Below are 25602 nucleotides of genomic sequence, written 5' to 3' on the forward strand. Positions count from 1 at the left end.
CGGTAGTCGGTTGCTCTGACGACATAGTGTAATTAAATTTTCTACCGAAGTAGTGTCATGCGAAATCAAAGCGTCGCTTTATAGTTCGCTTACTGAACCTAGCACAAAACCGACAACCAGTGACGTCGTGGTCTGGGCCTAGGCAAGGTATACAAAAAGAATGAAAGTCCTTATGAGGTATTTGCTTCCCACAAGAAATGCAATTGTTAACTTTTTCAGACATCGGAGTGAGGCAAGAAAAGGTTCCCCAACGGGGTACTTAGCTTTGAAGACTTCGGACTGAAACTGGAGTAGAAAATCTCAGGTGTCGGCCGACCGGCACTTGCGAACTGCTTCTGCTTTGGGCACCGCGCGGCAAGAAAGACTGAAGAAAATGGCGTTGGATGCCTCTGATATACCCCTGGCACTCTGACGTCAGGGAAGAAGCGACAGCAACCGACGCCAGACCAAGACTTTGGCATTCCGGCCGACTGCGGGACCGCCTGACAGCAGGATAACCCAAGTGTGATGACTGCAGCAGGGTAACACGATGAACATCAAGCAGAACAGTGCAAGATATTATTATAAGACTCTATTCATTGACTGATACAGCAAATAAAAACAAAAAAGAACTCACAATAATAAGTTTAGATTTAGATAAGGCATTTGATTCTGTGAACTGGCCTTATTTATCTACAGTGCTAAATGAATATAAATTGTCTACTTACTTTACAACTTTAATTAACAACCTTTATGATAATCTAATATATTTTGTTAAAACAGGTTCTTTATCTAAACCCTTTGATATATTAAAAGGCACAAAACAAGGATGTCCTCTTTCTCCTTTGTTATATGTACTAATTATAGAGCTGTTTGCCAATTATATAAGATCTAACAAATATCACAGGGTTTAAAATAACGATTTTTCCTCTAAGATTCAACTTTTTTGCAGACAATATTCTGCTAACAAGTGGTAATATTGAAATATCTCTAGATCATATAGTTAACTCTTTGTATTGCATTGAAAATGTTTCGGGTTAGAAATATAAAGTACAGTTGTGTACATACCATAAATGTAGATGTTCCGAGTGTATTCACCGTTGCAGTCATTACACATGGGTTATCCTGCTGGCAGGCTACCCGCAGTCGGCCTGAATTCCAAAGTCCTGGTCCGGCGTCGGTTGCCATCACCTCTCCTGACATCAATGCACCAGGGGTATAAAAGATGCAGCCAACGCCATTTTCTTCAGTTTTTCTTGCCCCAGATGTCAGGTGCCCCCAAAAGGGTAGGCTAAAAAACAATGCTTATAAAAGCATGCACTAAAATAAACAATACCTTCATCTACAAACAAATACACCACATAGGTTATATAGAATAGAGAAGTACAGATAAGTCCCAGCAAAGAAAGGGGGATGGTGGGTGAGTAACCTGGACTGCAACAGTGAATACACTCGAACATCTACATTTATGGTAGGTACACAACTGTACTATGTTCATCATGTTTCACTGTTGCAGTCATTACACTTGGGTTGAATCCCAAAGCTGAGGTTGGGCGACTGGGTCTAAATAGAATTAGGAGTGGCTATAAGGCCCTGCAGAACTGCAGTGGCAAAGCCTGCTCTGGATTTAGAGTAAAGAGGTAAGTGGTAGTGCTTAGTAAAAGTGTGCACTGAAGTCCAAGTTGCAGCCTCCAAAATATCCTTGGTTGGTACTCCTCTGAGGAAGGCTGCTGAGGTGGCTGCTGCCCTGGCAGAATGTGGTCTAATGCCCTTAGGCACTGATTTGCCATGTTGTGAATAGCAGAAACAAATGGAGTGTCCTATCCATTTTGAAAGAGTCTGCTCTGAGATAGCCTTTCCTTGTGATCCTGCAGCATATGCCACTAAAAGTTGCTCAGTCTTTCTGAAAGCTTTAGTTTTGTCCAAGTAGAAGCGTAGCTGTCTGTGTATGTCCAAAGAATGCAGAAGTCTCTCCCCTTTATTCTGTGGGTTTGGGTAAAAAGTAGGCAAATGAATGGTTTGGTTAAGAGCCACATTGGACACCTACCTTAGGCATAAATGTTGGGTTTGTCCTTAGAGAAACCCTGTCCGGATGGAAGATAATATAAGGTTCCACAGCCATTAATGCCTGTAACTCTGAGACTCTTCTTGCTGAAGTTATTGCTAGGAGCAGAGCTGTTTTCCATGATAAGAATTTTATCTCAGCTGTATTGGCTGGCTCAAAAGGAGGCAGTGTGAGTTTTTCAAAGACAAAATTGAGGTCCCATGCAGGTATTGGTGCTCTCCTTGAAGGTGTTATGTTTTTGGCCCTCCTGAGGTACTGCCTAAGCAATGGATGTGAAAAAATAGGTGGGTCTATATTGTAATGAGCTGAAATGGCAGAGGCATGGATCTTAATTGATGAAAAGGATAGGCCTTTGTCCAGCATTTCAGTTAGATATTGTAAAATCTGAGGAATATTTGGAACAAGTGTGTCAATTCCTTGTGTCTGGTTCCAAGCACAGAATCTCTTCCATTTTTCTGCATAAGATTTTCTGGTGCTGGGCCTCCTGGCCTCCAAAATAACATCCATAACCCCTTTAGAGAGAGGTGTATTCTGAATGGTTACACTATCTGCCATGCAGCTAGATTTAGGGTTCTGAGTTGGCTGTGCAGGATCTGATTGTTTTGTTGGGTCAGTAAATGAGGAATTTGAGGCAATGTCCAGGCTGGGCCTTGAGACAAGCTCCTTAAGATTGGGTACTAGTGTTGGCGTGGCCAATCCGGGGCAATCAGTATAATTTGTGGCTTCTCTTGTCTGACCTTTAGGAGTACCTTGGGGAGGAGAGGCAGTGGAGGAAAGGCATATACTGTAAGGTTGTTCCAGCTGAATGACAAAGCATCCACTTTTCCATGCTTGTTTGTGATAAGTCCTTGTGCAGAATCTCTGAAGCTGGCAGTTGTGAGGGGAGGCAAAAAGATCTATGTCTGGGCATCCCCATTTCCTTGTTATCATGTTGAAGATTTGTGGTTCTAGTTTCCACTCATGAAGATCCATGAGGTTTCAGGTTAGTTCGTCTGCCAGAGCATTTGTTTTTCCTGGCAGGAATTGTGTTTGCAGGTGTACTTGGTAAGTCAATGCTGTGTTCCACAAAATCATGGCTTGTCTGCAGAGGGGGTAGGAATGTGTGCACCCCTGCTTGTTTATGTACCACATGACTGTGGTGTTGTCCGTCTTTATCAGCAGCTGTCCTGGATGAAGTAGGTCCTTGAAGGCTGTCAGGGCATTTTGTACAGCTAGCAACTCTTTTTGATTGATGTGAAGATGCCTTTGGCTTGCGGGCCATGTGCCCTGAATACATTTTCATGCCATGTGGGCCCCCAAGGCATAATCTGATGCATCTGTTGTTAGTGTTTGCCTGGCTGTGGGTAAAGTGAATGGCTGTCCCTTGTTGTGGTGATAAGCCTGTGCCCACCATCGAAACTCTAGTTGCAGGCAGGGAATGAGTGAATTTAATGATTCCAGGATGTGGCAATGTTGAGTCCAAACACTTTTTAGATACCATTGTAGTTTCCTCATATGCAGTCTTGCATATGGAATTAGCAGAATGCAGGATGCCATGTAGCCCAGAGCATGCAGAATTTTTCTTGCAGATAACTGGGTCTTTGTTGCCATGCTTTTGAAGTAAGAAGTTAGTTGCCTTTGTTTGTCTGGTGTGAGATAAGCCATCTGGGCAGTTGTATTTAAGCTTGCACCCAGGAATATTATCTCACGAGAGGGTACTAGTTTTGATTTATTTTCGTTTACTGTGTACCCTAGGCAAATTAGTAATCTTTTTACAAACACCAGATGCTTTAGTAGAATGTCTTTGGTCTCTGCTTGAATAAGGCAGTCATCCAAGTAGGGATATATTTGAATTCCTCTGTCTGCAAAATGCAATTACTGGTGCCAGGCATTTTGTGAAGACCCTGGGCGTAGGAGATAAGCCAAAGAGCAGTGCAGAGAATTGGTAGTGCATTGAGCCAGCTATGAATCTGAGGTATCTTCTGCAAGACTGTCTGATTGGGACATGCAGGTATGCCTCTTTGAGGTCCAAAGTTACAAGCTAAGCCTTCTTGCCCAGCATGGGTAGAAGCTGCTGCAGAGTCAACATTTTGAATTTCGGAACATCCAGAAAAGTATTTAGAATAGACAGGTCCAGAATTGGTCTCCATGCTTTGTCCTTTCTTGGTACTAAGAAAAGTCTTGAGTAAAATCCTTGTCCCTGCTCTTGTTGTGGCACTGGCTGAATAGCCCTCATGTCCATGACAGATGAAACTTGTTTTTGTGCCTCTGCCCATTGATTGTGTGGCAGGTCTGGCATACCTTTTGCCTTTGGAAGGGTATGAAAGTGGAACCTGTAGCCCTGAGAGACTATATTTAAGACCCATTTGTCCTGGGTGATCATGTGCCAATTTTGTGGAAAAAGTGCTAGCTTTCCCCCTAAGGGTGCTGCCAAAAGATAAATGCTTGGCATTGGCAGAGGGAAGTCATTGGGACTGTTTCCTAAATGGCTGTGATTTGTCTACTCTGCTTTTGGAGGTAGAAGCACCCCATTGTTTGGGCCTGTATGAGCCCTGGGGCTGTTGTCTGCCTCTAGGGCGTCTGTATCTGCCTCTTTGTGGCCTGTCGGACATGGGAAAGGACCAACTCTTAGAACGCCAGTTCCTGCTAAATCTGGGTGGCTGTACCTGTAAGAAATCCTTTACTGTCTCTGCATAGATTTAGCTTTATCCTACATTTTCTTCAACACCTCTTCTGCCTTAACACCAAACAAAGTATCAGAGTCTGTTCCTTTAACCAAGCATGCCTTCTAATGACAGAACCTGTTACAGCGGCCCTGCAAGAGGCCTCCAGTGAATCATAACCACATTGCAAAGTATGCTTTCCCACTTGTTCAGCTGCATGCAATAAGTCCTGCATTTCCTTGTTCTCAGAACATTCAGAATTTGTCAACATTTTCTGTTTTAGCAGAGACATTAAGTATTGCTGATATTTAAGCATATGAAACTGACAATTTAAAGCCCTTACAGCCAAGGTAGCAGAAGTGTAAACTTTTTTCCCCCATCTGTCCAGTACCCTTGAATCTCTATCTGAGGGGACAGGGTTTTTTGCAGTAGCAGCCTTGACCCCTTTGGGACCCTGAGAAATAGCTTCTGGGTCAGCAGCAGGGTTTTTATATAGACATTTATGAGAAACTGGAACCCTGTACTATCTCTGTCTGGCTTAACAGGTGCAGGAGGTAAAGAGTCGGGAGACAGGCCGGACACTGAAAATACATCACCTACAATGTCTAGAACAGGTGGAATAGCAAGAGGTCTGTGCTGAGGTAGTAAAAGAAAGTCCCTGAGCCTTTTCTTAAATTCTGAGTAATCTTGGCTCTCCCAGTGGAAATGCTCCCTCATGGTATGCAAGGTTTCCCCAAAGGAGTAATCCTCAGGAGGAGAAGCTGAAGGAATAGATTTTCAGCATCAGAATCCTCATAGGGAGGAATAGAGTATCCCTGTTCTGAAGAGGAGTCAGAGGAAATGGAAACCTGATCAGAGGAATCATATTCAGTGTCTTGGCTAGGCCTCTTATCAGGAGGGGGATGGGAACCCCTGATCAAAGTAATTAGGTCTTCGGCCATTTTGAGCATCTGTTTCTTAGGCATGGAAATTTGCCCTGGAGAATGCTGTACTTGTTTCCTTGTCTTTAAAACTGTTTTAGTCTTTGTCTTGGATGCTGAAGTTGGCTTGATGTAAAGCTGTGTAGGTCTGAAAACACCCTCAGAAGCCGATGCCTGCTCAGCGGCTCCGGACCCATCTGATTAGTTTCCGAAGGCCCAATACCTTGAGTATCCAGAGGCCTAGTTGTCTCCACGTGGGAGTCAGAGGCGGCCTGTGGCTCTGAGGTAGCGGGTGTCAGGGGCTGCGAAAGCGCCTCACCGGCGAACCGGCGACTGGCCTAGAAGAGGCTTCGTCGTCGGTTTTAGACCTCGGTTGCCTGTCCTTTTCTTTTTCCTTGCACTTTTTATGAACTCCGGTTGTCGGCTGTTCCTACTGCATTATATAGTTAAACCTTCGGCCAAAGTAATGAAAAGCAAAATCGTACCGATGCTTAATAGTGCGTTGGTTAAATCTAGCACAAAACCAACAACTAGCAATGTGGTGGTCACGGCCTAGGCAAGGAATACAGTAAGAATGAAAATCCTTATGAGGTATTTGCTTCCCACAAGAAATACAATTGTTAACTTTTTCTGACACTGGTCTGGAGCAAGAAAAAAGTTTCCCCAACGGGGTACTTAGCTTTATGGAATACTTCGGATCTGAAATTCAATTTCGAAAATCTCAGGAGTCGGCCGACTGGCACTTGCAAACTGCTTTTGCTTCGGGCACCGCGCGGCAAGAAAGACTGAAGAAAATGGCGCCGGCTGCATCTTTTATACCCCTGGCGCACTGACATCAGGGAAGAGGTGACAGCAACCGACGCCGGACCAAGACTTTGGAATTCAGGCCGACTGCGGGTAGCCTGCCAGCAGGATAACCCAAGTGTAATGACTGCAACAGTGAAACACGATGTACATCTACAATAAAGCAAAAACAATGCAGATTAATAAAAAAGATAACCACCCTTTAAAATCTTATAAATAAATTAGTTGGGACAATTTGCAGATTAAATATTTAGGAATTACTTTTGAGTCCAATATTCAAGATTTCTCATCAGTAAACTATAAAATCTTAATTGATACAATTATACAATTAACTGATAATTGGAAAAAAATATTCTTTACAATGGAGGATAGACGTACGCTGATTAAAATGCAAATTTTACCAAAACTTTTACTCTATAATCAGTCATTAGATCTGCCTCCTAAAAGAAATTTAAAAAAATTAACTCTATTCTAATAAAGTTTTTATGGTATCCTAAAGAAAAAAAAAAAAAAAAAAAAAAAAAAGGATATCTTTGGACTAGCAAATAAAAAGCTGGGAGGAAGGCAATACTGGATTTCCTAATATTGAGATGTATATTAAGGCTGTAATTATTAAAATAATATTATTGTGGCTTAACTCTTCATACGTCTCTTGTTGGAAATCAGTTACTGAGTCTTATATGAAATTGGGAATGAATATATTTTATTGGGTCTTAAAAGAATATGTTATGAATGAAAGTTATAAGTTTACTTTGCACCCTTTTATCAATTATATACTTTTAAGCTTAAAAAGATTTATAAATTCAAATCAAATAATTACTAATTTTATTACTTCCCATAACTTCAATATATGGATGTTTAGTACCTTTTAACATGAGTAAAATGTTGGATCTTAAAAATAATAATTTTAACTTTTTGGCATCAATTTCTCAATAGAAATGAAGTCCATTCAGCTGATTCTTTAATAGCAAGATACAGTCTTGAGAAAAACAGTTGGTTAAACATACAAACATGCAAGGAATGTATTCAAGATAAAATTTAAAAAAATCATTATACCTTCATAATAAAACCATTCCACAATTTTAGTATTTTTATCTCATGTGAATAGTGGTCCGTCCAAAGGGAAGTCATACTTACCAATTAATTATAAGATTACAAAAATGGAACTTGTTACTCATTACTTGTCAATCTGGAATTATTCATCAAAAATCAATAATGAAATATTCTCAGATGTAAATAAATTATTCTTAAAATCTGCGGGGAAATCAACAACTTCACTTTATTACAAGGTCTATACATGGAAGTTTTTACAGAGAGTTTTCTTAACACCTAATTAAATTGCATTAAAATATAAACCACAAAAAATAAAAAAAAAAATAAAAAGCTGGAGACATAATGAAGTTCTTGATGCAGACTGGATTCACATGATAACAATGTATGATGGTGGGTGTCTTCCTTTAGGACTGACTTCAGAAACTTCTCCCAAGCATTGTGGTCAGCTAATTACGTTATTAAAATTTTTTTGTTTTTATTTAATGACCCGATCCCAGTTATTACACCGGCCTCACAAAAACTTCTTCTTTGGTCTTTCCTAGCTAATGCTAGGAAAGTTGTAACTAAAAATGTTAAACTACACTCTCTTTTGCTGAATTTGTTAGTCTAGATAAATCTATTTGTTAAAAAAAAAAAGTCAACTATAAAATGAAAACTATAAATGTAACTCATCAGTACATATCCTGACAAAAACTTAATGATTTACCAGAAAAGTACAATTGGTTTAGTGTATATAAAATTTCTTGTTATGCACAAATGTAAATAGTTATTTTTTGTCGTTATAAATGTGTAAAAAAATCAAACAAAAAGTAAAAAAAAAATAAAATAAAATACAGGCAGACAGCAGATGCTGAAATTGTGTTTTGCCTGATCATGCTAGTGAATAAAATACAAAGTAAACACTCATTCAGCTAAGAAGGGTCCTCCTGGGCCAAAAAAACTTTGTTTCACTTAGAAAAGACCTTCCAGATAGTTTGCGTTTTGGATCAAATACTATACTGCTAAAATGACAACAAACTTACTGCCACAAAACACTAACTTGAACACTGAAAATTTATTTCTGTAGGAAATACAGGGATTCATGAAAGCATATAAACAGGCCCACTTTCGTAAAGGCCAAGATGATTTTATAGTCTTTAAAAAACATATCTGCTGAACCAATCAGGATATGACAGACTTTTACATTTTGTGAACATTACAATAACAAACCATTAAAAAAAATCAGCACTAATAACATGATGTCAACTGCGTCCCAATCCCATTTGTTTATACTGCATAATGCTACATCCAGAAGTCTAATAAATCTAATTTTTATTAAGTAATTGCTAGGCTACTTCAATATACATGTTAATTTGGGACTGCTACAAAGAAGAGTACTAATGATGTAAACGTTTAAATTTTGGTATTAACTGCAATTATGCATTAACCACTATCAAATATAAAATTCACACCACTCCTTAACCACGACTTGATCTGCCTTCAAAAATATTTAACACACGTACAAAAATTTAACACACGTACCTTTAGAATGAAGCTTTATAACATGTTCTTGAAGCCTGGAAGCCGTTCCGAATTTTCTTTTGCATATATGGCACAGAACATTACGCAGATCTAAAATAAAGCATCTTAATTAAATATCACATTCTATTTATTTTAAATGAAGCAACATAAAACAACAAAATTAAGTTTTAGAATGCTGAGTAATACACTGTAAGCATACTTTATCTCAATCTATATATATATATATATATATGTATATATATATATATATATATATATATATAGATATATATTGATATCGAAATATATAGCTATCTAAATATATCAGTAGATGTTCTACTAGATGACTGCTTCTGCAGTCCAAAATATTTGGTCCCATCTCGGTCAAATAGCCAGCTTTTCAAAGTTCCCTCTATGAGCTCTGTCAGAAGCTCAAGCAAAGCTCTATATATGAAGACAGTTAAAGCACCAAAATCTTCAAAGCATTTTTGCCCCAAGAAGGCAAGAAATAGCCCTGAAAGGGGAAACGCAAGTGCTAGGAAATGTAATACATTAACTATATACATAAAGGTATATACATCCACCCCTTGCAATTCAAAACGTCACCAAAAGAAGTGTGTGTGTGAGTGTGGGTGGGGGTAAAGCTACTGCAACAGTGGTCTTTTAGATGACCTAATAGATCACTGCAGCATTGATCTATTAGAACACATTTACTGTTCTGGTAAGTTTACTTACACAACTTTAATATTTTCAACATTAGATCACTGTTGCAGTATCCTAAGCTATATGGGAAGATTACCATAGATTAGGATCATAGGAGGTTACTAGGCAAATGGGCTTGGGGCCCTTACAAGCCTAGCCAAGAGTTTATCCCCAAAAAAGAAACCTCAGTCAGCACCTGTCAATGACGGAAAAATGTGGAACCCCTTGGACAAATTTGTGGCTTCTCATACACTCCATCAAGGCTGTGCTTGAAGAGGGTCAGCAAGGTACTCTTACATGTATGGAAATTCTATTCCAGAGACGGGGTAGCTTCTGGGAGACAAACCTGTCTCTCCAGCAGGTTTTGTTGATGTTGCATATTAGATTTAGGCCTTTCAAGCGGGTAATGCGCTTGAAGTTAGACTCACAGATATGGAGCATCTCTAGTAGGGCAGGGTCCGATACTGTTTGTAGGCAAGACACAAATCACATCTGAGCAATCTGTATGATACCAGGTAGAGATAGTGATTTCAGTTTGTCCACATATGAAAGGTGTTGTAGGCCATGGATTCTCTTTCTGAGGTATTTCTGTGGCCTTTCCACTTGGTGTTTGGAGAGGTACATACCAAACGGGGCATCATACTCAATTATAGATCTAATGAGGGAGGAGTACAGAGGTAATAACCTCCTTTTTTATGGATGTAATCCCTTTACTTAAAAGATGAACCAATTAAAAGGCTTTTTTGACCACTGCTGCTACATGATCGTCGAATGTGAGATTGTTATCAACCTGAGTACCCAGGTTTCTCACCACAAGTTATGTGCTTGGGGGGGGGTTGCCATTGATGTGGTAATCAGTAGGGGCCGTTTTATTGCCGAATGGTATGATAATATATTTTTTGCATTTAACTTATGGTTATAACTTTGGCACCAGTCATTTGTTGCTGTGAGACCCTCTTGCAGTATGTTAACATCATTTGGGGTATCAATGACAGCACCCATCTTACAAGTCATCCATAAACCTGGTTAGCCACAGGCCCTTTGTCTTTGCCTGGATCTCTGAGAAGTAGATGCCAAATAGTATGGGTCTCAGGACAGATCCCCTGGGGAACACCACTAGTGACAGGTCTTCTGTCGGACGTGGTGGCACCTATTTTGACCTTGTGAGTCCTAATGGTGAACCAGTTGGCCACCCACCTGCCAAGATAGGGATTTATGCCAAGTTGTGTTAGTTTTTCAATGATGCCCGAGTGGGGGGATTGTGTCAAAGGCCTTTGCCAAGTCAAGGTAAGCTGTATGTATAGACTTTCTCTCATCCAGAGCCTTGGTGACAGTCTCAAAGAAGTCAACCAGGTTCAACAGGCAATACCTTGCCCCTGACAAATTTGAACTGGGTGGGGTGAAGTGCAGTGCTTGGAGATTCCCTATGTCCTTGTTTTGGAGACCCATAATACACTCCATAGCTTTACAGATCAGGCTTGTCAAGCTAATGGGACGACAGTTTCTCGGGTCAGTAGTGCCACCACATTTGTGCAAGGGGGTGACAATGGCTGTTCTCCACTCTGCTGGAATGAAGCCTGTAATTAGGCTGTGGTTGACTAGGGTGCTTAATGGCAAAGCTAGTTCTTGCTCGAGATGGTGCAGAATATAGCCTGGGATGTTATCAGGTCCATGGAAGTTGTGCTCTTTGCCTTGGATAGGGCCATTAACACTTGATCTATGGAGAAGTGAGGTGTGGGACAGGTATCGGGGATGTCGAATGGGCCTTTGGGGGGATGGGGGGGTGAAGTTTGCACTAAACCATCAGCTAGCAGTTTGGCTAAGTCAACAGGATCAGTGTAAGTGGCACTGTTAAGTACCAAGTTGGAAGAAACCTGGGGTTTGCCATGGAGATTTCCTGACATAACTGAAGGCGGCTTTGTGATTTCCCTTTGTTTCGGAGGCAAGTTTCAATTCAGAATTGGCTTTGGAGGTTTTCACTAATGATCTTATATGCTTGTTGAGGCCAAGAAGGAAGTTTTTCCAATTTGGAATCTGTTCCTTTTTACCCTTGGACAACAGTTTCTTCCTTTTGTTGTAAAGCCTGTTGATATAGGATGTCCACCAGACAGGTTTGTGTTTCCTTAAGGAGCAGGTTTTAGTTATGTTGGGTATGCTTGAGTCCACACAGTTGTACAGGTGCTTGTGTACCTGAGCTGCCCGGGGAACATCCAGAGTGTGAAGATTTTTTTTTCCTCCCTTGTCTGTGTGTTCAGGAAAAAGTGCAGAGGAAATTAACAGACTGGTTCAAGGTAAATCCGAAGACCAATTTAGGCAAAAGACGAGGATTAATTCTCAAAAAATCTCTGTCTCTGTGGAAAATGATGCATGAATGACTTACTATAACATGTTGTAACTACTCTTCTAGTAAAAGTTAAAGCAATGAGTAAGACAGTCTTCCACATTAAGAACTCAAGCTAAGCTGGTCCAAATGGAAAAAGAGAATGCTCTTCAACACAAAGTTAAGATCTCAAGGGGGAGCGACCAATTTTCTAGGTGGACAGATGTGTGAAATCCATTTCCAAAATTGCTTGATTTGAAGGTAAGAAATGCCTAACAAGTGAACCATGATACAGAAGTAAGAAAGTTCAGAGGGCCGTAACTCACAAATGATCAATAGCCAGTGGCAGCTTGGCCTTAAAAAGGTCATGGTTCTTAGAATGGCAGCAACAATATTTTTCACTTGTATATTTTTGATTTCCTTGTAGCATTTTTAATTGCATTCAACACCTGCTCCACATCCTCAGAAAAAAAGGTGTCGAATTGGTATCAAAATTCTATCAATCATGCAATCAACTGAAGAGTTTTTAGGCTGGGGTATATCAAACAACCTCTTCCTTGTGTGAGTAAACTCAGTCAGTGTAGGAACCTGTGGTAAATTGCTCTTGGTCAATTTCAAAAGAAGACAGAGTCACTGTTGCCTGGGCCAAAAGCTGGTTACCGACACAATCTTTGGAGATTCTTTCTGGATCCTGAACCCTGGATATCAGTGGAAAGGATGGAAAACATATAGGAACTTTACCAATCATGGGAGTGAGAAGGCATCCATCATCTAGGCTTATTTGCAAGAGATCCTGGAGCACACCTTTAATTTTGGTGTTCTGACAGGGGGAAAACAGATCTACATGAGATATTCTCCATAACTGGATCAGTTCTTGGAAGACCTCACAATGAAGAGGTCTGTCCTGGTCCTGCTTAACATTTCTCCTACAAAGTGTTGCTCTGATGGAATGTATGAAACCTGCAGAGTCAAACTAAGCTGAGTTGCTACCTCTCAGGCTATCATAGCAAGTCTGCTGAGGGGTAAGATCCGCAGCCCCCTGTTTGTTTATGTACCACATCTCTGTGGTATCCGTGAAAACTTGCAAAGCTACTGGAGACCAGAGATGACCTAGGACTTTCAAGGCATTTATTAGTACCATAACATCTTTGGCATTTAAGTGCTTTTGTCTGTCAAGTATGCTCCAGAGACATCTTTCCAAGATGGCTGCACACTGTGAAAAAAGAAACTGAATCACGGGGGGCAGATACTGTCACTTTCAACACATTCAGTTACTGGCTAGTAAGTATACTGCCGTAATGCCACAAAAGAAGAAACTAAGAGACCCTGAAAGAACATCAACTAGAAAAAGTGAAGAGAAAACAATGACTAGGAAGAATCATGCAGCTTTTTAGCAAAAAACAGTTTAAGCTCCAGCTTTGGTGCAAGACATGACTTCCAGTAATCTAGAGGTAAAAAATAAATCAAATGTGCTCAGAGCTGATTAAAAAAAAATAACGAAGGAGTATATCAACTCAAATAATAGTTAGAAAATGGAAGAAACTTTAAAAAGACATTCGGATGAATTGACTAAAATCGGAAGTCGAAATGCAGAAAAGGCAGGCTGAGAATGGTACTGCTCAAAAAGAGATGTTTCAAAAAATGGCAGAATTAGAGATTAGAGGACAGCACACAGGGTAAATCTGAGATTTTTTGCTGTAACAAGAAAAAAAAACTACACAGAACAGACTGAATTCATTTTTTGAAGGCACAAATAAGCAACTGGACTGGGATTTAACAGCAGGAATTGTTAACTGGAAGGGCACACCATGTGCATGCTCCAAACTTGGCCATGAGAAAACAGCCAAGACCTGCACTATTAAACTTGCATACCTACCAACAGAAAGAGTTGATCCTGACAAAATTATGGCAAAAGGGGCAAAGTATTAAAAGTTGGAAAGAGTAGAGTGTTTGTGTACAATGTTTACTCACTCTACACCAGTCAGAAAAGAAACAAATTCACTTCAGTAATCAGGGAATATTGAGAGGTAGGTACGAGATTCAAGCTGTTGTATCCAGCTGTCTTCAGAATATTTTTTCCTGGAAAAAGTCATTTTTGAAGCAGCACAGGCTAAGGAAAAATACAACAGTCTGTCCAACAAAAAGTGAACCCTCAAAGCAGAAGGGGTATTTATTTCTCATTTTTCTCATAATAAAGCACACAGAGACTTTGTCAGTGAAACCTTTTCCACTCTTCCAATAGAAAATGCTTGACAATGACAGAGAAAAGCACAGGAGTTGACTAGCAGAATCAGGAGTACCTTGGATTTGAACCAAAATCTGGAGCTGGGAGATGGAGATGAATATGAAGATCATCAGCAACACAGAAAATAGTGAATAAATGTGAGAATGCAAAGTATAATTTGCATTTGCGAAATACAGCTGTAAAAGAAAAAGTGGAAAGGGTGGACTTGTGGGGAACTGAATAGCATTTGCCTCCCTTCATGTCATTAATGTTTGGAAGGACAATGAGGCGAGGAGAAGAACTATAAATAAAATGACTTCTGTTCTTAACAGCATTTCTATTGAACTTTTAACAGCATAAATTGCATGCTTTATAGTAAAGAATTTTTAGTTGTTCTTGTATGTGATATTACTAAAGAAAATAGATGTTTTTTTTCTTCCTCTCTTTCTTCTGTTATTAACAAATGCTGGCATTACAATGTAAAAAGAGAAGAAAGGCTAGACAAAAGCATGTTTAAGTTAATAGGCTGTAATCCTAGGTTGCTGAGGTGGGGGATGGGGTGCAAAGTACACATCATAATATATGTCACAATATATGTAGAGATAATATGTTTCATCTTACTTTTGCATAGCTGAATCTCTTGATTCAGATCCTTGGCTTAATCGAATATCCATCTCGCCTTCATTCTTCACTGATGGGTTCAGAGCCGATCCTTGGCTCCAACATGGCCGACTAGCAAGCTCAAAGTTCTCCAGTAGCTAGAGACCCAACCCCTTATCCCAAAATGCACTGCTGGAATTACCTCAGATCTTGTTTGCTGCATACCATATAGAAGTACAATAATTATTCTGCCTAGGAATAAAGACATATTGAAAAACCAGGATGAAGACAGCCTCCAGGTCAACTGCCAGCCAGGACGGGGAAGGAGGGAGGGACATGAGAATAAAGGCGAGATGGAACAACTCACATGGAACATTATGGTGAGTACATAACTTCTTTATGTGAAGTTGTTCAATCTCGCCGTTCATTCTACACTGATGGGTAGCTTTCCTAGCACACTGATCTTGGGTGGCTCACATAAGTACACTCTTTAGAACCGCAGAACCAAATGAAGCCCTGTCCCTGGAGGCCTTATCCACTTTGCAATGAGTTATAAAAGTGTGAGGTTTAGACCATGTGGCTGCTGCACAGATGTTGTCCAAAGGTAATTTGGCTTGAAAGGCTGAAGAGGTAGAAACTGCTCTGGTTGAATGAGCCTTCACCTTACTAGACAAGGGCATGTTATGACAAGAATATGTGTAAGTGATACAATCCGACAGCCACTTAGACAGGGTTGTTTTGGCAACTGGTTTACCTTTCCTGGCCTCAGAAAAAGACTCAAAAATCTGATCTGATTTCCTACTGTCTTTTGTTCTGTCTAAATAAAAAAGTTGTCTGTGAACATTAAGTTTTTGCAACATATATTCTAATTTGTTGGTGTGATTAGGGAAGAAAACGGACAACTCAATGACTTGACTGATGTTAATCTCAGAACATACTTTAGGCAAAAAGGATGGATTTGTCCTGTGAGATACTCTATCAGCATGGAAGACCATATAAGGGGGCTTGATGGATAGGGCTTGGAGCTCTGACACTCTGCGGGCTGAAGTGATGGCTACTAGGAAGACAGTTTTCCACGATAGAAATTTTAGTTCACAAGATGATGCAGGCTCAAAAGGAGGAAGAATGATGCGAGATAACATAAAATTCAAATTCCAGGGAGTGTAAGGTGTCTTCACAGGAGGCCTCGTGAAAAGAACCTTTTAGAAAAGCCTTAGACAACTGGTGAGCCATAATATTCAATCCATCTATCCCTAGATGGAAATTAGATATAGTAGCTAATTGTACTCATACCGTAGCAGCCGCTGCTCCTTTGTTGAAAATTTCTGTCAAGAATTGTAAAATAGAAGACAATGGCGCATGGTAAGGGTCAATGTTATGGGAAGAAGCCCAAATGGAAAATCTCTTCCACTTACTACGATACAATTTTCTAGTGGAAGGTTTATGGGAAGCCAACAAAATTTGACTAGTGTCATGGGAAAGATTATACAGCCTGGCTATGCGGGGAAATGGAGCAGCCAAGCGGTTAGCTTCAGTGTCTGCAATGATGGATGAAGATCCCCTGACAGATGTGTCAGTAAGTCCAGAACTGGGTCCAGGATCCATGGGTCTTCCAGAATGTGATGGTAAAGAAACAGAAACCAAATTTGCCAAGGCCAATGAGGGGCTATAAGGATGATCATCCATCACAGCGACTTTCCTTTCTGTAAGAATCTGGGTATCAGAGGAATTGGGGGAAATGCATAAAGGAGACCAGGGGGCCAATCGTGGACAAGAGCATCCCTCGAAGAGTGACCTGGCATGGGAATCAGGGCAAAATAGCTTCTGCATTTGTTGTTGATATGACTGGCGAACAGGTAGCAGGAAGGCTGGCCCCATTTGCGGAAAATCCTGTCTGCAACCTCTTGTTTGAGGGACCATTCGTGGGGCAATAAAATTGCCCTGCTCAGTCTGTCTGCTATGACGTTGGATTTGCCCGGGATGTGTATTGCTAACAGAAAGCGCTGGGATGACACTGCCCACTGCCATACCTTGTGGGCTTCTTGGCAAAGGGGATAAGACCTGGTCCCGCCTTGCTTGTTCAGGTACCTGACCACTGACATGTTGTCTGTCTGTATTGCAATTGTCCCTAGAGGAAGACAGTCCTGAAAGTATTGCAACGCTAGAAGTACTGCTCTCATCTCCAGGATATTGATATGCAGAAGTGATTCTTGATCTGTCCATGTGCCTTGGGCAGTCTTTCCCTGAGAAAGCCCCCCCCCCACCCTATCAGGGAAACGTCCGTGGTCACAGTGGCAACTGGAGGGGGTAGCATGAAGGAACGTCCTATTGTGACATGAAGAGACGTCAACCACCACTGAAGATCCTTCTTGCAGGAATTCGTTAGCATGATCATGTGACTCATTGGAAGCTCTTGGTAAGACCATTGCGTGAATAGAAGCCATTGAAGGATTCTCATATGCATCCTTGCTAACGGGATTGCCAATATTGCTGCTGCCATCAATCCTAGTACTTTCAATACCTCTGCAGTTGGTACTCTGTTCTTTGATACCAAGGACATGATGTGTTGGCGAAGAAAACAAATCCTCTCTGGTGGAAGACGAAGAGTGGTGGTTGACGTGTCTAATTCTGTCACTATAAAACGATATGCTGCGATGGCAACAAGGCAGACTTTTTGAGTACAGTCGTGAAAGCGCTTGCCATAGTTTTTATTTTTATTTCATTAAACACTTGGTCTGTCAGTTTGGTGCAGTTTTCTTTTTTGCTTGGTTTTCTACTGTTATCTGCACCTGCCTTGCTTTAAGCAGTTTGGTTTTTGAGTATTGTTTCCTTGTTATTCGACTTAAAAGACACACTCCTTATGGATACCTTGAACAATGAGGGAACAAAAGGGATCACTAATGATCATTTTTTACGGATACTGGATGTACCAATTAATCCACATAGCAACCGTATATCTGAGTTCCTGAAAAATTTTAGGGAACTACAGAATATGACTTATACATACAAAAGGCTGCAGTGGCAGCGTTTGCACCTCCAGGCATCACTCAAAAGTAAATTTAATCCCCGTGGACTGAGAATCCAATATGCCTACCTACGGTGATACTTATCCCACGTTACTCAGTAGGTGGCAAAAATTAAACTTGCAGTTCAGTTCGAAATATATGGAACTGCTGATAGTTTTTTTTTTGAGCCAATTGAAAATGAACTTATAAATAACTTATGTTAGAGAAAAAGATTACTAATTGCTTCACAGCTGCTATCATGGTAAAGAAGATGGACCAACTACAAGAAAATATCATGTCCTACAAGCGAAGACTTCAACAAACTAAACTCCATAAGCTACAACGTGATAAAAACAATTTTGCCAAAAATGTTTTCTCTTGGCCAAGGGAATGAATGCAATCAGTGACTCAAGTGAGTTCTGTACAAGGAAACAGCCAATCCCTAACTACTTTCTGCAGTCTTTATGAAAGAACTTCTCCTGTAAGACCAACAATGGAACATACACCAGCAGTGGAGCTCTCTGACAACGCCATAGCGGAATTTAATATGAACAGAACAGTTAGCTCAGATAAACGTTCGAACGAAACAGGGATTAACAACAGTAACTTGAATTCAATACCAGTTACCTCCCAATATCGTTCTACAGAGAACGGCACTGTTAATAATGTTTTTTTTAGACAAGAACTCCAAAGGAGAGTTCACTTTACAAAATCCACTGCCTTTCAAAACACGCTCGAGGAGTGCCACAAAGCAGGGGAGAACACAGAGATATCAGAGCCAGGAACGGACAGCACAACAGATCAAGAGAAGGCATACTTAAACACAGGTTTGGTCATAAACATTTCCTCATTGACTTTAAACAAGGAACAGACTGAGGTATTAAATAGGGGCCTGTCGTTTATTCCAGCCAAACGGGCAAATGCAGCAGAAATGCTGAAAGACCTTAGCCTCCTTGGTAGGAGCCATTCTTTAAGAAATATTTATTCCAATAATGATGGACAGGACAATGTTAGTAGTTTAACTTATAGAAAACAGAGTACCTTTGTCCCAATAATTCACCCAGTGATACAAACTTTTATTAATGTATGTGAGACTGGCTTCAGAGATTTATATACACAAGGAATGAGAAATAGTTTCTGTAATTTATCTGTTTATGAAAATAGAGCTTTACAAGAATTGAAAAGTATGAGCTCCATCGACGTTAAACAGGCTGATAAAGGTGGAGGGATAGTTATACTCGACAAAAAGCTGTATTTAAAACAGATGAGATGTTTATTACAGGATACACATACCTATGTGTATTACAAACTATTACAAAAATAGTTGTGAATGGGGTTATGTAAAAGGTATCCTTTCTGATTTTTGATTTACTAATGACTAATTTGATAGATGAGCAACTTTTTAAGTTCTTTAATATTGATCATCCAGTTATACCAAGAATTTATGGCCTACCCAAGATACACAAAAATATTGAACCACCACCCATGAGGCCCATTGTATCAGGAGCGGGATGGTGCACAGAACCACACTCTATATTTGTTGAAGACAATCTACACTGTCATTTAGATGGATGCTACACTATTCTTCGAGATACCAAAATATTTCTAGAAAGACTGCATGATAGAGTTATGACCACAGAAGAGGATTATAGTTTTGTTACTATGGACATAGAGACATTATTTACATGTATACCTAATGACTGGGGGATAGAGAAAGTTAGGGAATTTCTCACCCTAAATAGATGTTATGAAAATGAGAAAATTCAACTTATCTGCAGCTTTCTCGAGATTATATTAGAAAATAACATCTTCGTATTTGAGAATGAGTTCCATCTTCAGAAGGTTGGCGTGGCTATGGGCACTGCCTTCGCAAATAGCTATGCCAGGCTAGCTCTAGTGAGCTGGGAACAACAGTCATTACTTTCTGAGACTAATCATTTTTTTAAATAACATTTTATGGTACGTCCGTTTTTTGGATGATGTTTTTATGCTATGGAAGGGAAATGCGAGTGAACTTACCAATTTTGTGAACTACCTACATACCAAGACCCAATTTTTAAAGTTCACCTACCAGCATTCAAATACTGAGATTGATTTCTTGGATGTTAAAGTCAAGAAATCAGATTTGAATTAAATAAGTAGTAGCATCTATAGGAAACCTACCTGAACGAATGCTTTACTACATAAAACTAGCATGCATCCTAGGCACATCCCCAGGAACGTACTCAAAGGACAGGTCTATAGGGTTTTGCAGCTACACAATAGGGATGATGAAGCAGGAGTAGTTTTAGACAATATGATGTGTGAATTTTTAGAGAGGGGCTATTCTGAACAGGAGATTGACTCCACTATAGCGGAAGCTTGGAAACAAAGAGGAAATAGATGTAAACCTTATTTAACAAACAATACGCAGAATGACCATGGTGATAATCCTGCTCCTGGTAACAATGGGTTCAAAGCTGTGCTTCAGTATTCAAGTGATGTAAATGAATACACTAAAATTATTAAGAGAAATTGGCATATTCTACAGGAAGTACCAGGGCTTATAGAAAAACTTGAGAATACTCAGTCATTCTCGTTTAGAAATAATAAGTCCTTAAAACAACATCTATGCAATAGAACAGCTATATATAAACCCACTCAGTCAGCACTTAAAGGTACTTTTCCATGCAGGCGATGCTCTGCATGCCAATATTTATATAGTAATAGGACTTTCACACACCCTACACGTAAATTCACAATTACAAGTTATAATTATGTTGATTGCAGAACTGAAAATATTGTTAATTTTTCTTTTTGTCAGAAATGTTATGTGTACTATGTGGGTAAGACCAACAGAATGTTCAAGGATAGAATCATTGAACATGTCAGAGACATAAATAATGGAAAGGAAACCAATGCTTTAGCTAATCATGTTAAGCAGAATGATTCTACACACACTTTCAGGTTTTTTGCCATCCAAGTTGTTCATCTAAATATACAAGGGGGTGATATAGAAAATTTGACAAAGTACTGAGCAGAAATGGATTCTCTCACTAAATGCTGAGAGATATCCTGGAAAATGGCATTACTTCTTTAAAACCCTTTTTGAAATCTCGTCACTTGAAATGTTAACCTTATGTGTTTACGCAACATATTCACATTTATATGTGTTTTGTGTATATATATATATATATATATATATATATATATACTTCCTATGTGTGTGTGTGTGTGTGTGTGTGTGTGTGTGTGTATATATATATATATATATATATATATATATATATATATATATATATACACACACACACAGATATATATATGTATTTTTATATGCATACACCTATATCGATTTTTATAGTGATACTAGATTCTTAGCTTTATTTAACTATGTGTTAGGCATTCACAATATCATTCTAATTTGTTTTATATATAAGCACACTTTTTTATATACATTTCTCTGTCATTTTATATATGTTTTAATTGTTCTACAATAGGGTCTGTGGATGGGTCTAAGCAAACATGTGATTTTTAAATATCAGCTGACTATTAAGACTATAAATGCTGTCTTTAGTTTCATTCATGTGTCTGATGAAGCGACGAGTACAGTCGTGAAAGCGCTTACCATAGTTTTTATTTTTATTTTATTAAACACTTGGTGTGTCAGTTTGGTGCAGTTTTTTTTTTGTTTGGACGTCATATTGTGACATGAAGAGATGTCAATCACCATTGAATATCCTTCTTGCAGGAATTTATCAGGATCATGTGACTCATTGGAAGTTCTTGGTAAGACCATTGCGTGAATAAAAGCCATTGAAGGATTCTCACATGCATCCTTGCTAACGGGATGGCCAAGATTACTGCTGCCATCAATCCTAGTACTTTCAATACCTCTGCAGCTGGTGCTCTGTTCTTTGATACCAAGGACATGATGTGTTGGCGAAGAATAGAAATCCTTTGTGGTGGAAGACGAAGAGTGGTGGTTGACGTGTCTAATTCTGTCCCTATAAAAACGATATGCTGCGATGGCAACAAGGCAGACTTTTTGAAGTTGACTGTAATGCCTGGCCGATCGCAGTGTGTCAGAGTAACCTCTCTGTCTTGAAGAAGTTGATGCCTGGTGGTGGAGGTAAGGAGCCAATCGTCCAAATACGGAAACACCTGGAATCCTAGACACCTCAGGTGAGCCATGACTACCGCCATGCACTTGGTGAACACTCTGAGGGCTGTAGTGAGACCAATGGGAAGAGCTCGGAATTGATAATGATTGGCTCCCAGCCAAAAACGCAGGTGATCTATGGATGGCCTGGCCATCTTTATGTGGTAGTGCGCATCCTTGAGATCGATCGAGCACATCCAATTGTCCTTCCCTAAAAACGGGAGTATGGACTGCAGAGTGACCATTCGGAACTTCTCTTTTCTCACAAATTGGTTGAGTCTGCTGAGGTCCAAAATGGGTCTCCAGCCCTCCCATTTTCTTTGGAACCAAAAAGAATCTTGAGTAAGTTCTGAATCCAGTTTGGTCTGCCGGGACTGGCTGGATGACTCTTTTTCTAGCAATCGGCGTACCTCTATTGCTGCTTGTCTCATGTGACTGGGTGGAACGTCCGGGATTTTTTTGACGGGAAGGGGCTGGGTGGAGAACAGTATGAAATACCCTCTGAAAATGATACTTTGTACCTAAATGTCATTTGCTATATTTAGCCAGGCCTTCTGGGTACAATGACAAGTGACCCCCAACTGCCTCCAGAGTAGGACAGCCGGGCCTCCCTTCAGGAGCGCTGATAGAACTGACCAGAGAAGTGATTTCTGTCACCTGGTGTTGCGGACCCCCTCTGCCACAAGGGCAGCGTCTTCCATTGTAACCCCTCATCTGCCTCTGGAGGGGGGGCTCTCCACGTGTGTTTTGAATGGCTCCTTGGGCTTTCCCGAACCACATCTTTCATCCCCTCTGACCTTTAGGAAAGGGTTGAGTGGGGGGTGGAAAAACAGACTCAGACGGCAGACAGAGTCTTTCCCTCTTGCTCACACCTGGTCAATGTCTCCATCTTTGGCCCAAACAAGGATGAGAAGTCAAACGGAAAATTCGTAAAGGGGGACTTGAAGGGTTCAGCGAAGGAACAGAGTCGCATCCAGGCATGCCTACGAAGAGCAATTCCTGTAACTGCAGCTGGGCAAGATATGAGACGCACGGACGAGTTGACTATCGAATTGACGGTAGCGACCTGGGTGGTAATCTTGTCAGATACACTGATAGCTACTGCACCCTGAAGAGTATCTCCCACCTCCTTAAGGAGATCTCTCTGCAGTCTGGTAAAATGTGTCAAGTAGTTCAATGATCTGAGTGAGAAAGTCGCTGAACTAAACTTGCGTTTCCCATATCTATCCATTATCTTAGATTCTCTGTTAGGTGGGTGGATAGACGAGGAAGTCTCAGACATTTCCTTTTTGGTGGCTGCCGCCACCACCATGGCATCAACAGGAACTCCCATGGTCAAAAAGGACTTATCCACGGGGGCAGAAATAAACTTATTAGGCCTCCTAGGAACAGGTTCCATAGATTCTGGTGACTCCCACACCCTACGAGAGACCAGATCCATAAGCTCATCATAGGGCGGAGATACTCAAGAGCTGGAAGGTTGAGACCCGAACGCCTTCAGTTGAACCGACTCGTCCTCAGTAGGGGTCTTGGACTGCCAATCACCCCTATGTCTAAGAATTTCATGAATCTCCACAAAGGAGATGTCCTCAGAGGGGGATCTAGGGGATCCTTCTGATTCATCCAAGTCGGTGTCCGATGTGAGAGACTCCTGTGGGGAGTCCAAATGTCTCCTCTTGCATAATTTCTTCCTGGGGACAACTTCAGGGGGAACTTCTAGAGAGGTCTCAGAAGAGCAAGGAGCGCCCTGTGGGGCTACCTGAGGCTCTGGGTCTCTACACTTGGGATGACCGGAGGAAACAGAAACGGGCACAGGCACTTTAGGGGAAGAAGAGGCCAGACCTTCAGATGAGGAAGTCTTAGGAGACAACACTCGCCTCATGGCTTCGAATGCACCTCGGCTCCGATGAGAAGGAGTTGACGGATCCGAAGGAGCCGTGATCCCCTCCCGCACCAAAGCCGTGGGCTCCGAGCCCGAGGTAGGAGCCGAGCTCACCCGAGCCGAGGCACCGAGAGGAAGAGTAGGCACCGACAAGTTGGTGCGACTATCCTCCCCGGACCCGACCGGAGAATGTCGGCTCCTAGAGTCCCTGGTCGGCACCGAGACCATCCGAGCAGACGGAGCCGACGACACTGGAGCAGGTGTTGGCTCTAAGGGATCCACAATCATCAGGTCGGCCTCCTCTGGCTCCGAAGGTCCAGTAGGGCTCAGAGGAGGAGCAGACAATTCAGGAGTAATGGTCTTCGGCTCGGACAGTTGGGTCTGAGCCGACAGCAATTTAGCTAGGCCTGGTGCCTTTAAGAGTTTCTGAACCAGCCGGTCCATATCCAGATCGGACAGGCTGACAGAAGACTTGGAAGAGTGAACAGATGTAGCCGATTGGAGCAGTATCGATGGAGGTTTTTCGGCAACCGGTTCCAGAGCAGTGTCCCGGTTCTGAAAAGAACAGACTGTCGGCTCCAAAGGCAGTGGAGCCGAAGTCACAACACTTCGACTTTTTTCCTTTCTTAGTCCTGGATTCAGAGGAAGATTTGGATGATTTGCTGGCCCCATCCTGGTCAGACAATGCCTCTGAAAAAGGGTGTTTGATAATACCCCTATCAATTAACTTCCTATTCCTTTCTGCAAGCACTCTAGTGGAAAAGGAGTGACAGATATTGCATGACTCTTGCAGGTGCACCTCACCCAAACAGTAAACACACTGCACATGGGCATCCGTGACGGACATCTTCTGTCCGCAGTCTGGGCATTTTTTAAACCCAGAATTTGGATGTTTTCCTTCTCTTCAGACATTTCACAAAATCCAGTGTAAAGGAAACACACTATTTAACTATGAGCTATTTAAAGTTAAAGAGGAAATCTAACTAATTCACACAATACTCACAGCCCAAAAAGGCAACTAGTAACCAACTATTTAACTATATCAAGATAAATAGGATTAAGGCAATCCAATAACAAGAATACCAAAAAGGGAACACTAACTACTATAAGAAAGGGCACAAGGCCAAAGGGCCAAAGATAATCAAAGATTTTACTGGGGAAAGGGGAGAACACAGAAAACTGTTAACTAGATAGTATTATATATAGTAATAAAAGATATAAAAATTGAAATATAAAACTTGCTGAAAGTTGAAAACTCCCAATAATAGTCTCGAGCAATGCTGGAAACGAAGAGATCAGTGCCGCAGCAAACTAGATCTGAGGTAATTCCAGCAGTGCATTAGGGGATAAGGGGATGGGTCTCGAGCTACTAGAGAACTTTGAGCTTACTAGTCAGCAGTGTAGTAGCCGAGGATTGGCTCCAAACCCATCAGTGAAGAATGAATGGCAAGATTGAACAACTTCACATCATCTGTTGCGACAGACTACAGAGGAGGAGAAAAGGAAAAAGAGAGAAACGTACAGTACTGTGAAAGAATTGGTCTATCCACCGAAGTACTTCTCTTCCTTACAAACCCTAATATAGGGATCTGAAAAATGGGGTCTATATTTGAACACCAAAACATTCAAAATGTCGAGTGTTCTAATATTGACCCATTTTCAGCGAACACTGAAAATATCGAAGAAACAGAAAAGCAAATTTTTTCCTAGGGAAAGAATTTGGTTGTCCGTTTCTGTTACTTCGGTATTTTCAGCACTCTGGTGG

At 40.8% G+C, this 25602-nt stretch overlaps 1 protein-coding gene across 2 annotated transcripts in view; it reads right to left on the reverse strand.

Annotated features, from left to right (window-relative positions):
* The window catches only part of LOC122790475 (zinc finger protein 521-like), a 3214752-nt gene that overhangs the window by 19103 nt on the left and 3170047 nt on the right, over positions 1-25602 (reverse strand). For both annotated transcript variants that reach the window (XM_044058016.1, XM_044058015.1), the window contains exon 38: positions 8985-9074. In XM_044058016.1, the coding sequence (XP_043913951.1) occupies positions 8985-9074 (90 nt within the window). The remainder of the gene's footprint in view (positions 1-8984; positions 9075-25602) is intronic.

The sequence above is a fragment of the Protopterus annectens genome, chromosome 16.part0 (genome assembly GCF_019279795.1).
Source record: "Protopterus annectens isolate FY-2018-M chromosome 16.part0, PAN1.0, whole genome shotgun sequence".
Taxonomy (NCBI): Eukaryota; Metazoa; Chordata; order Ceratodontiformes; family Protopteridae; genus Protopterus; species Protopterus annectens.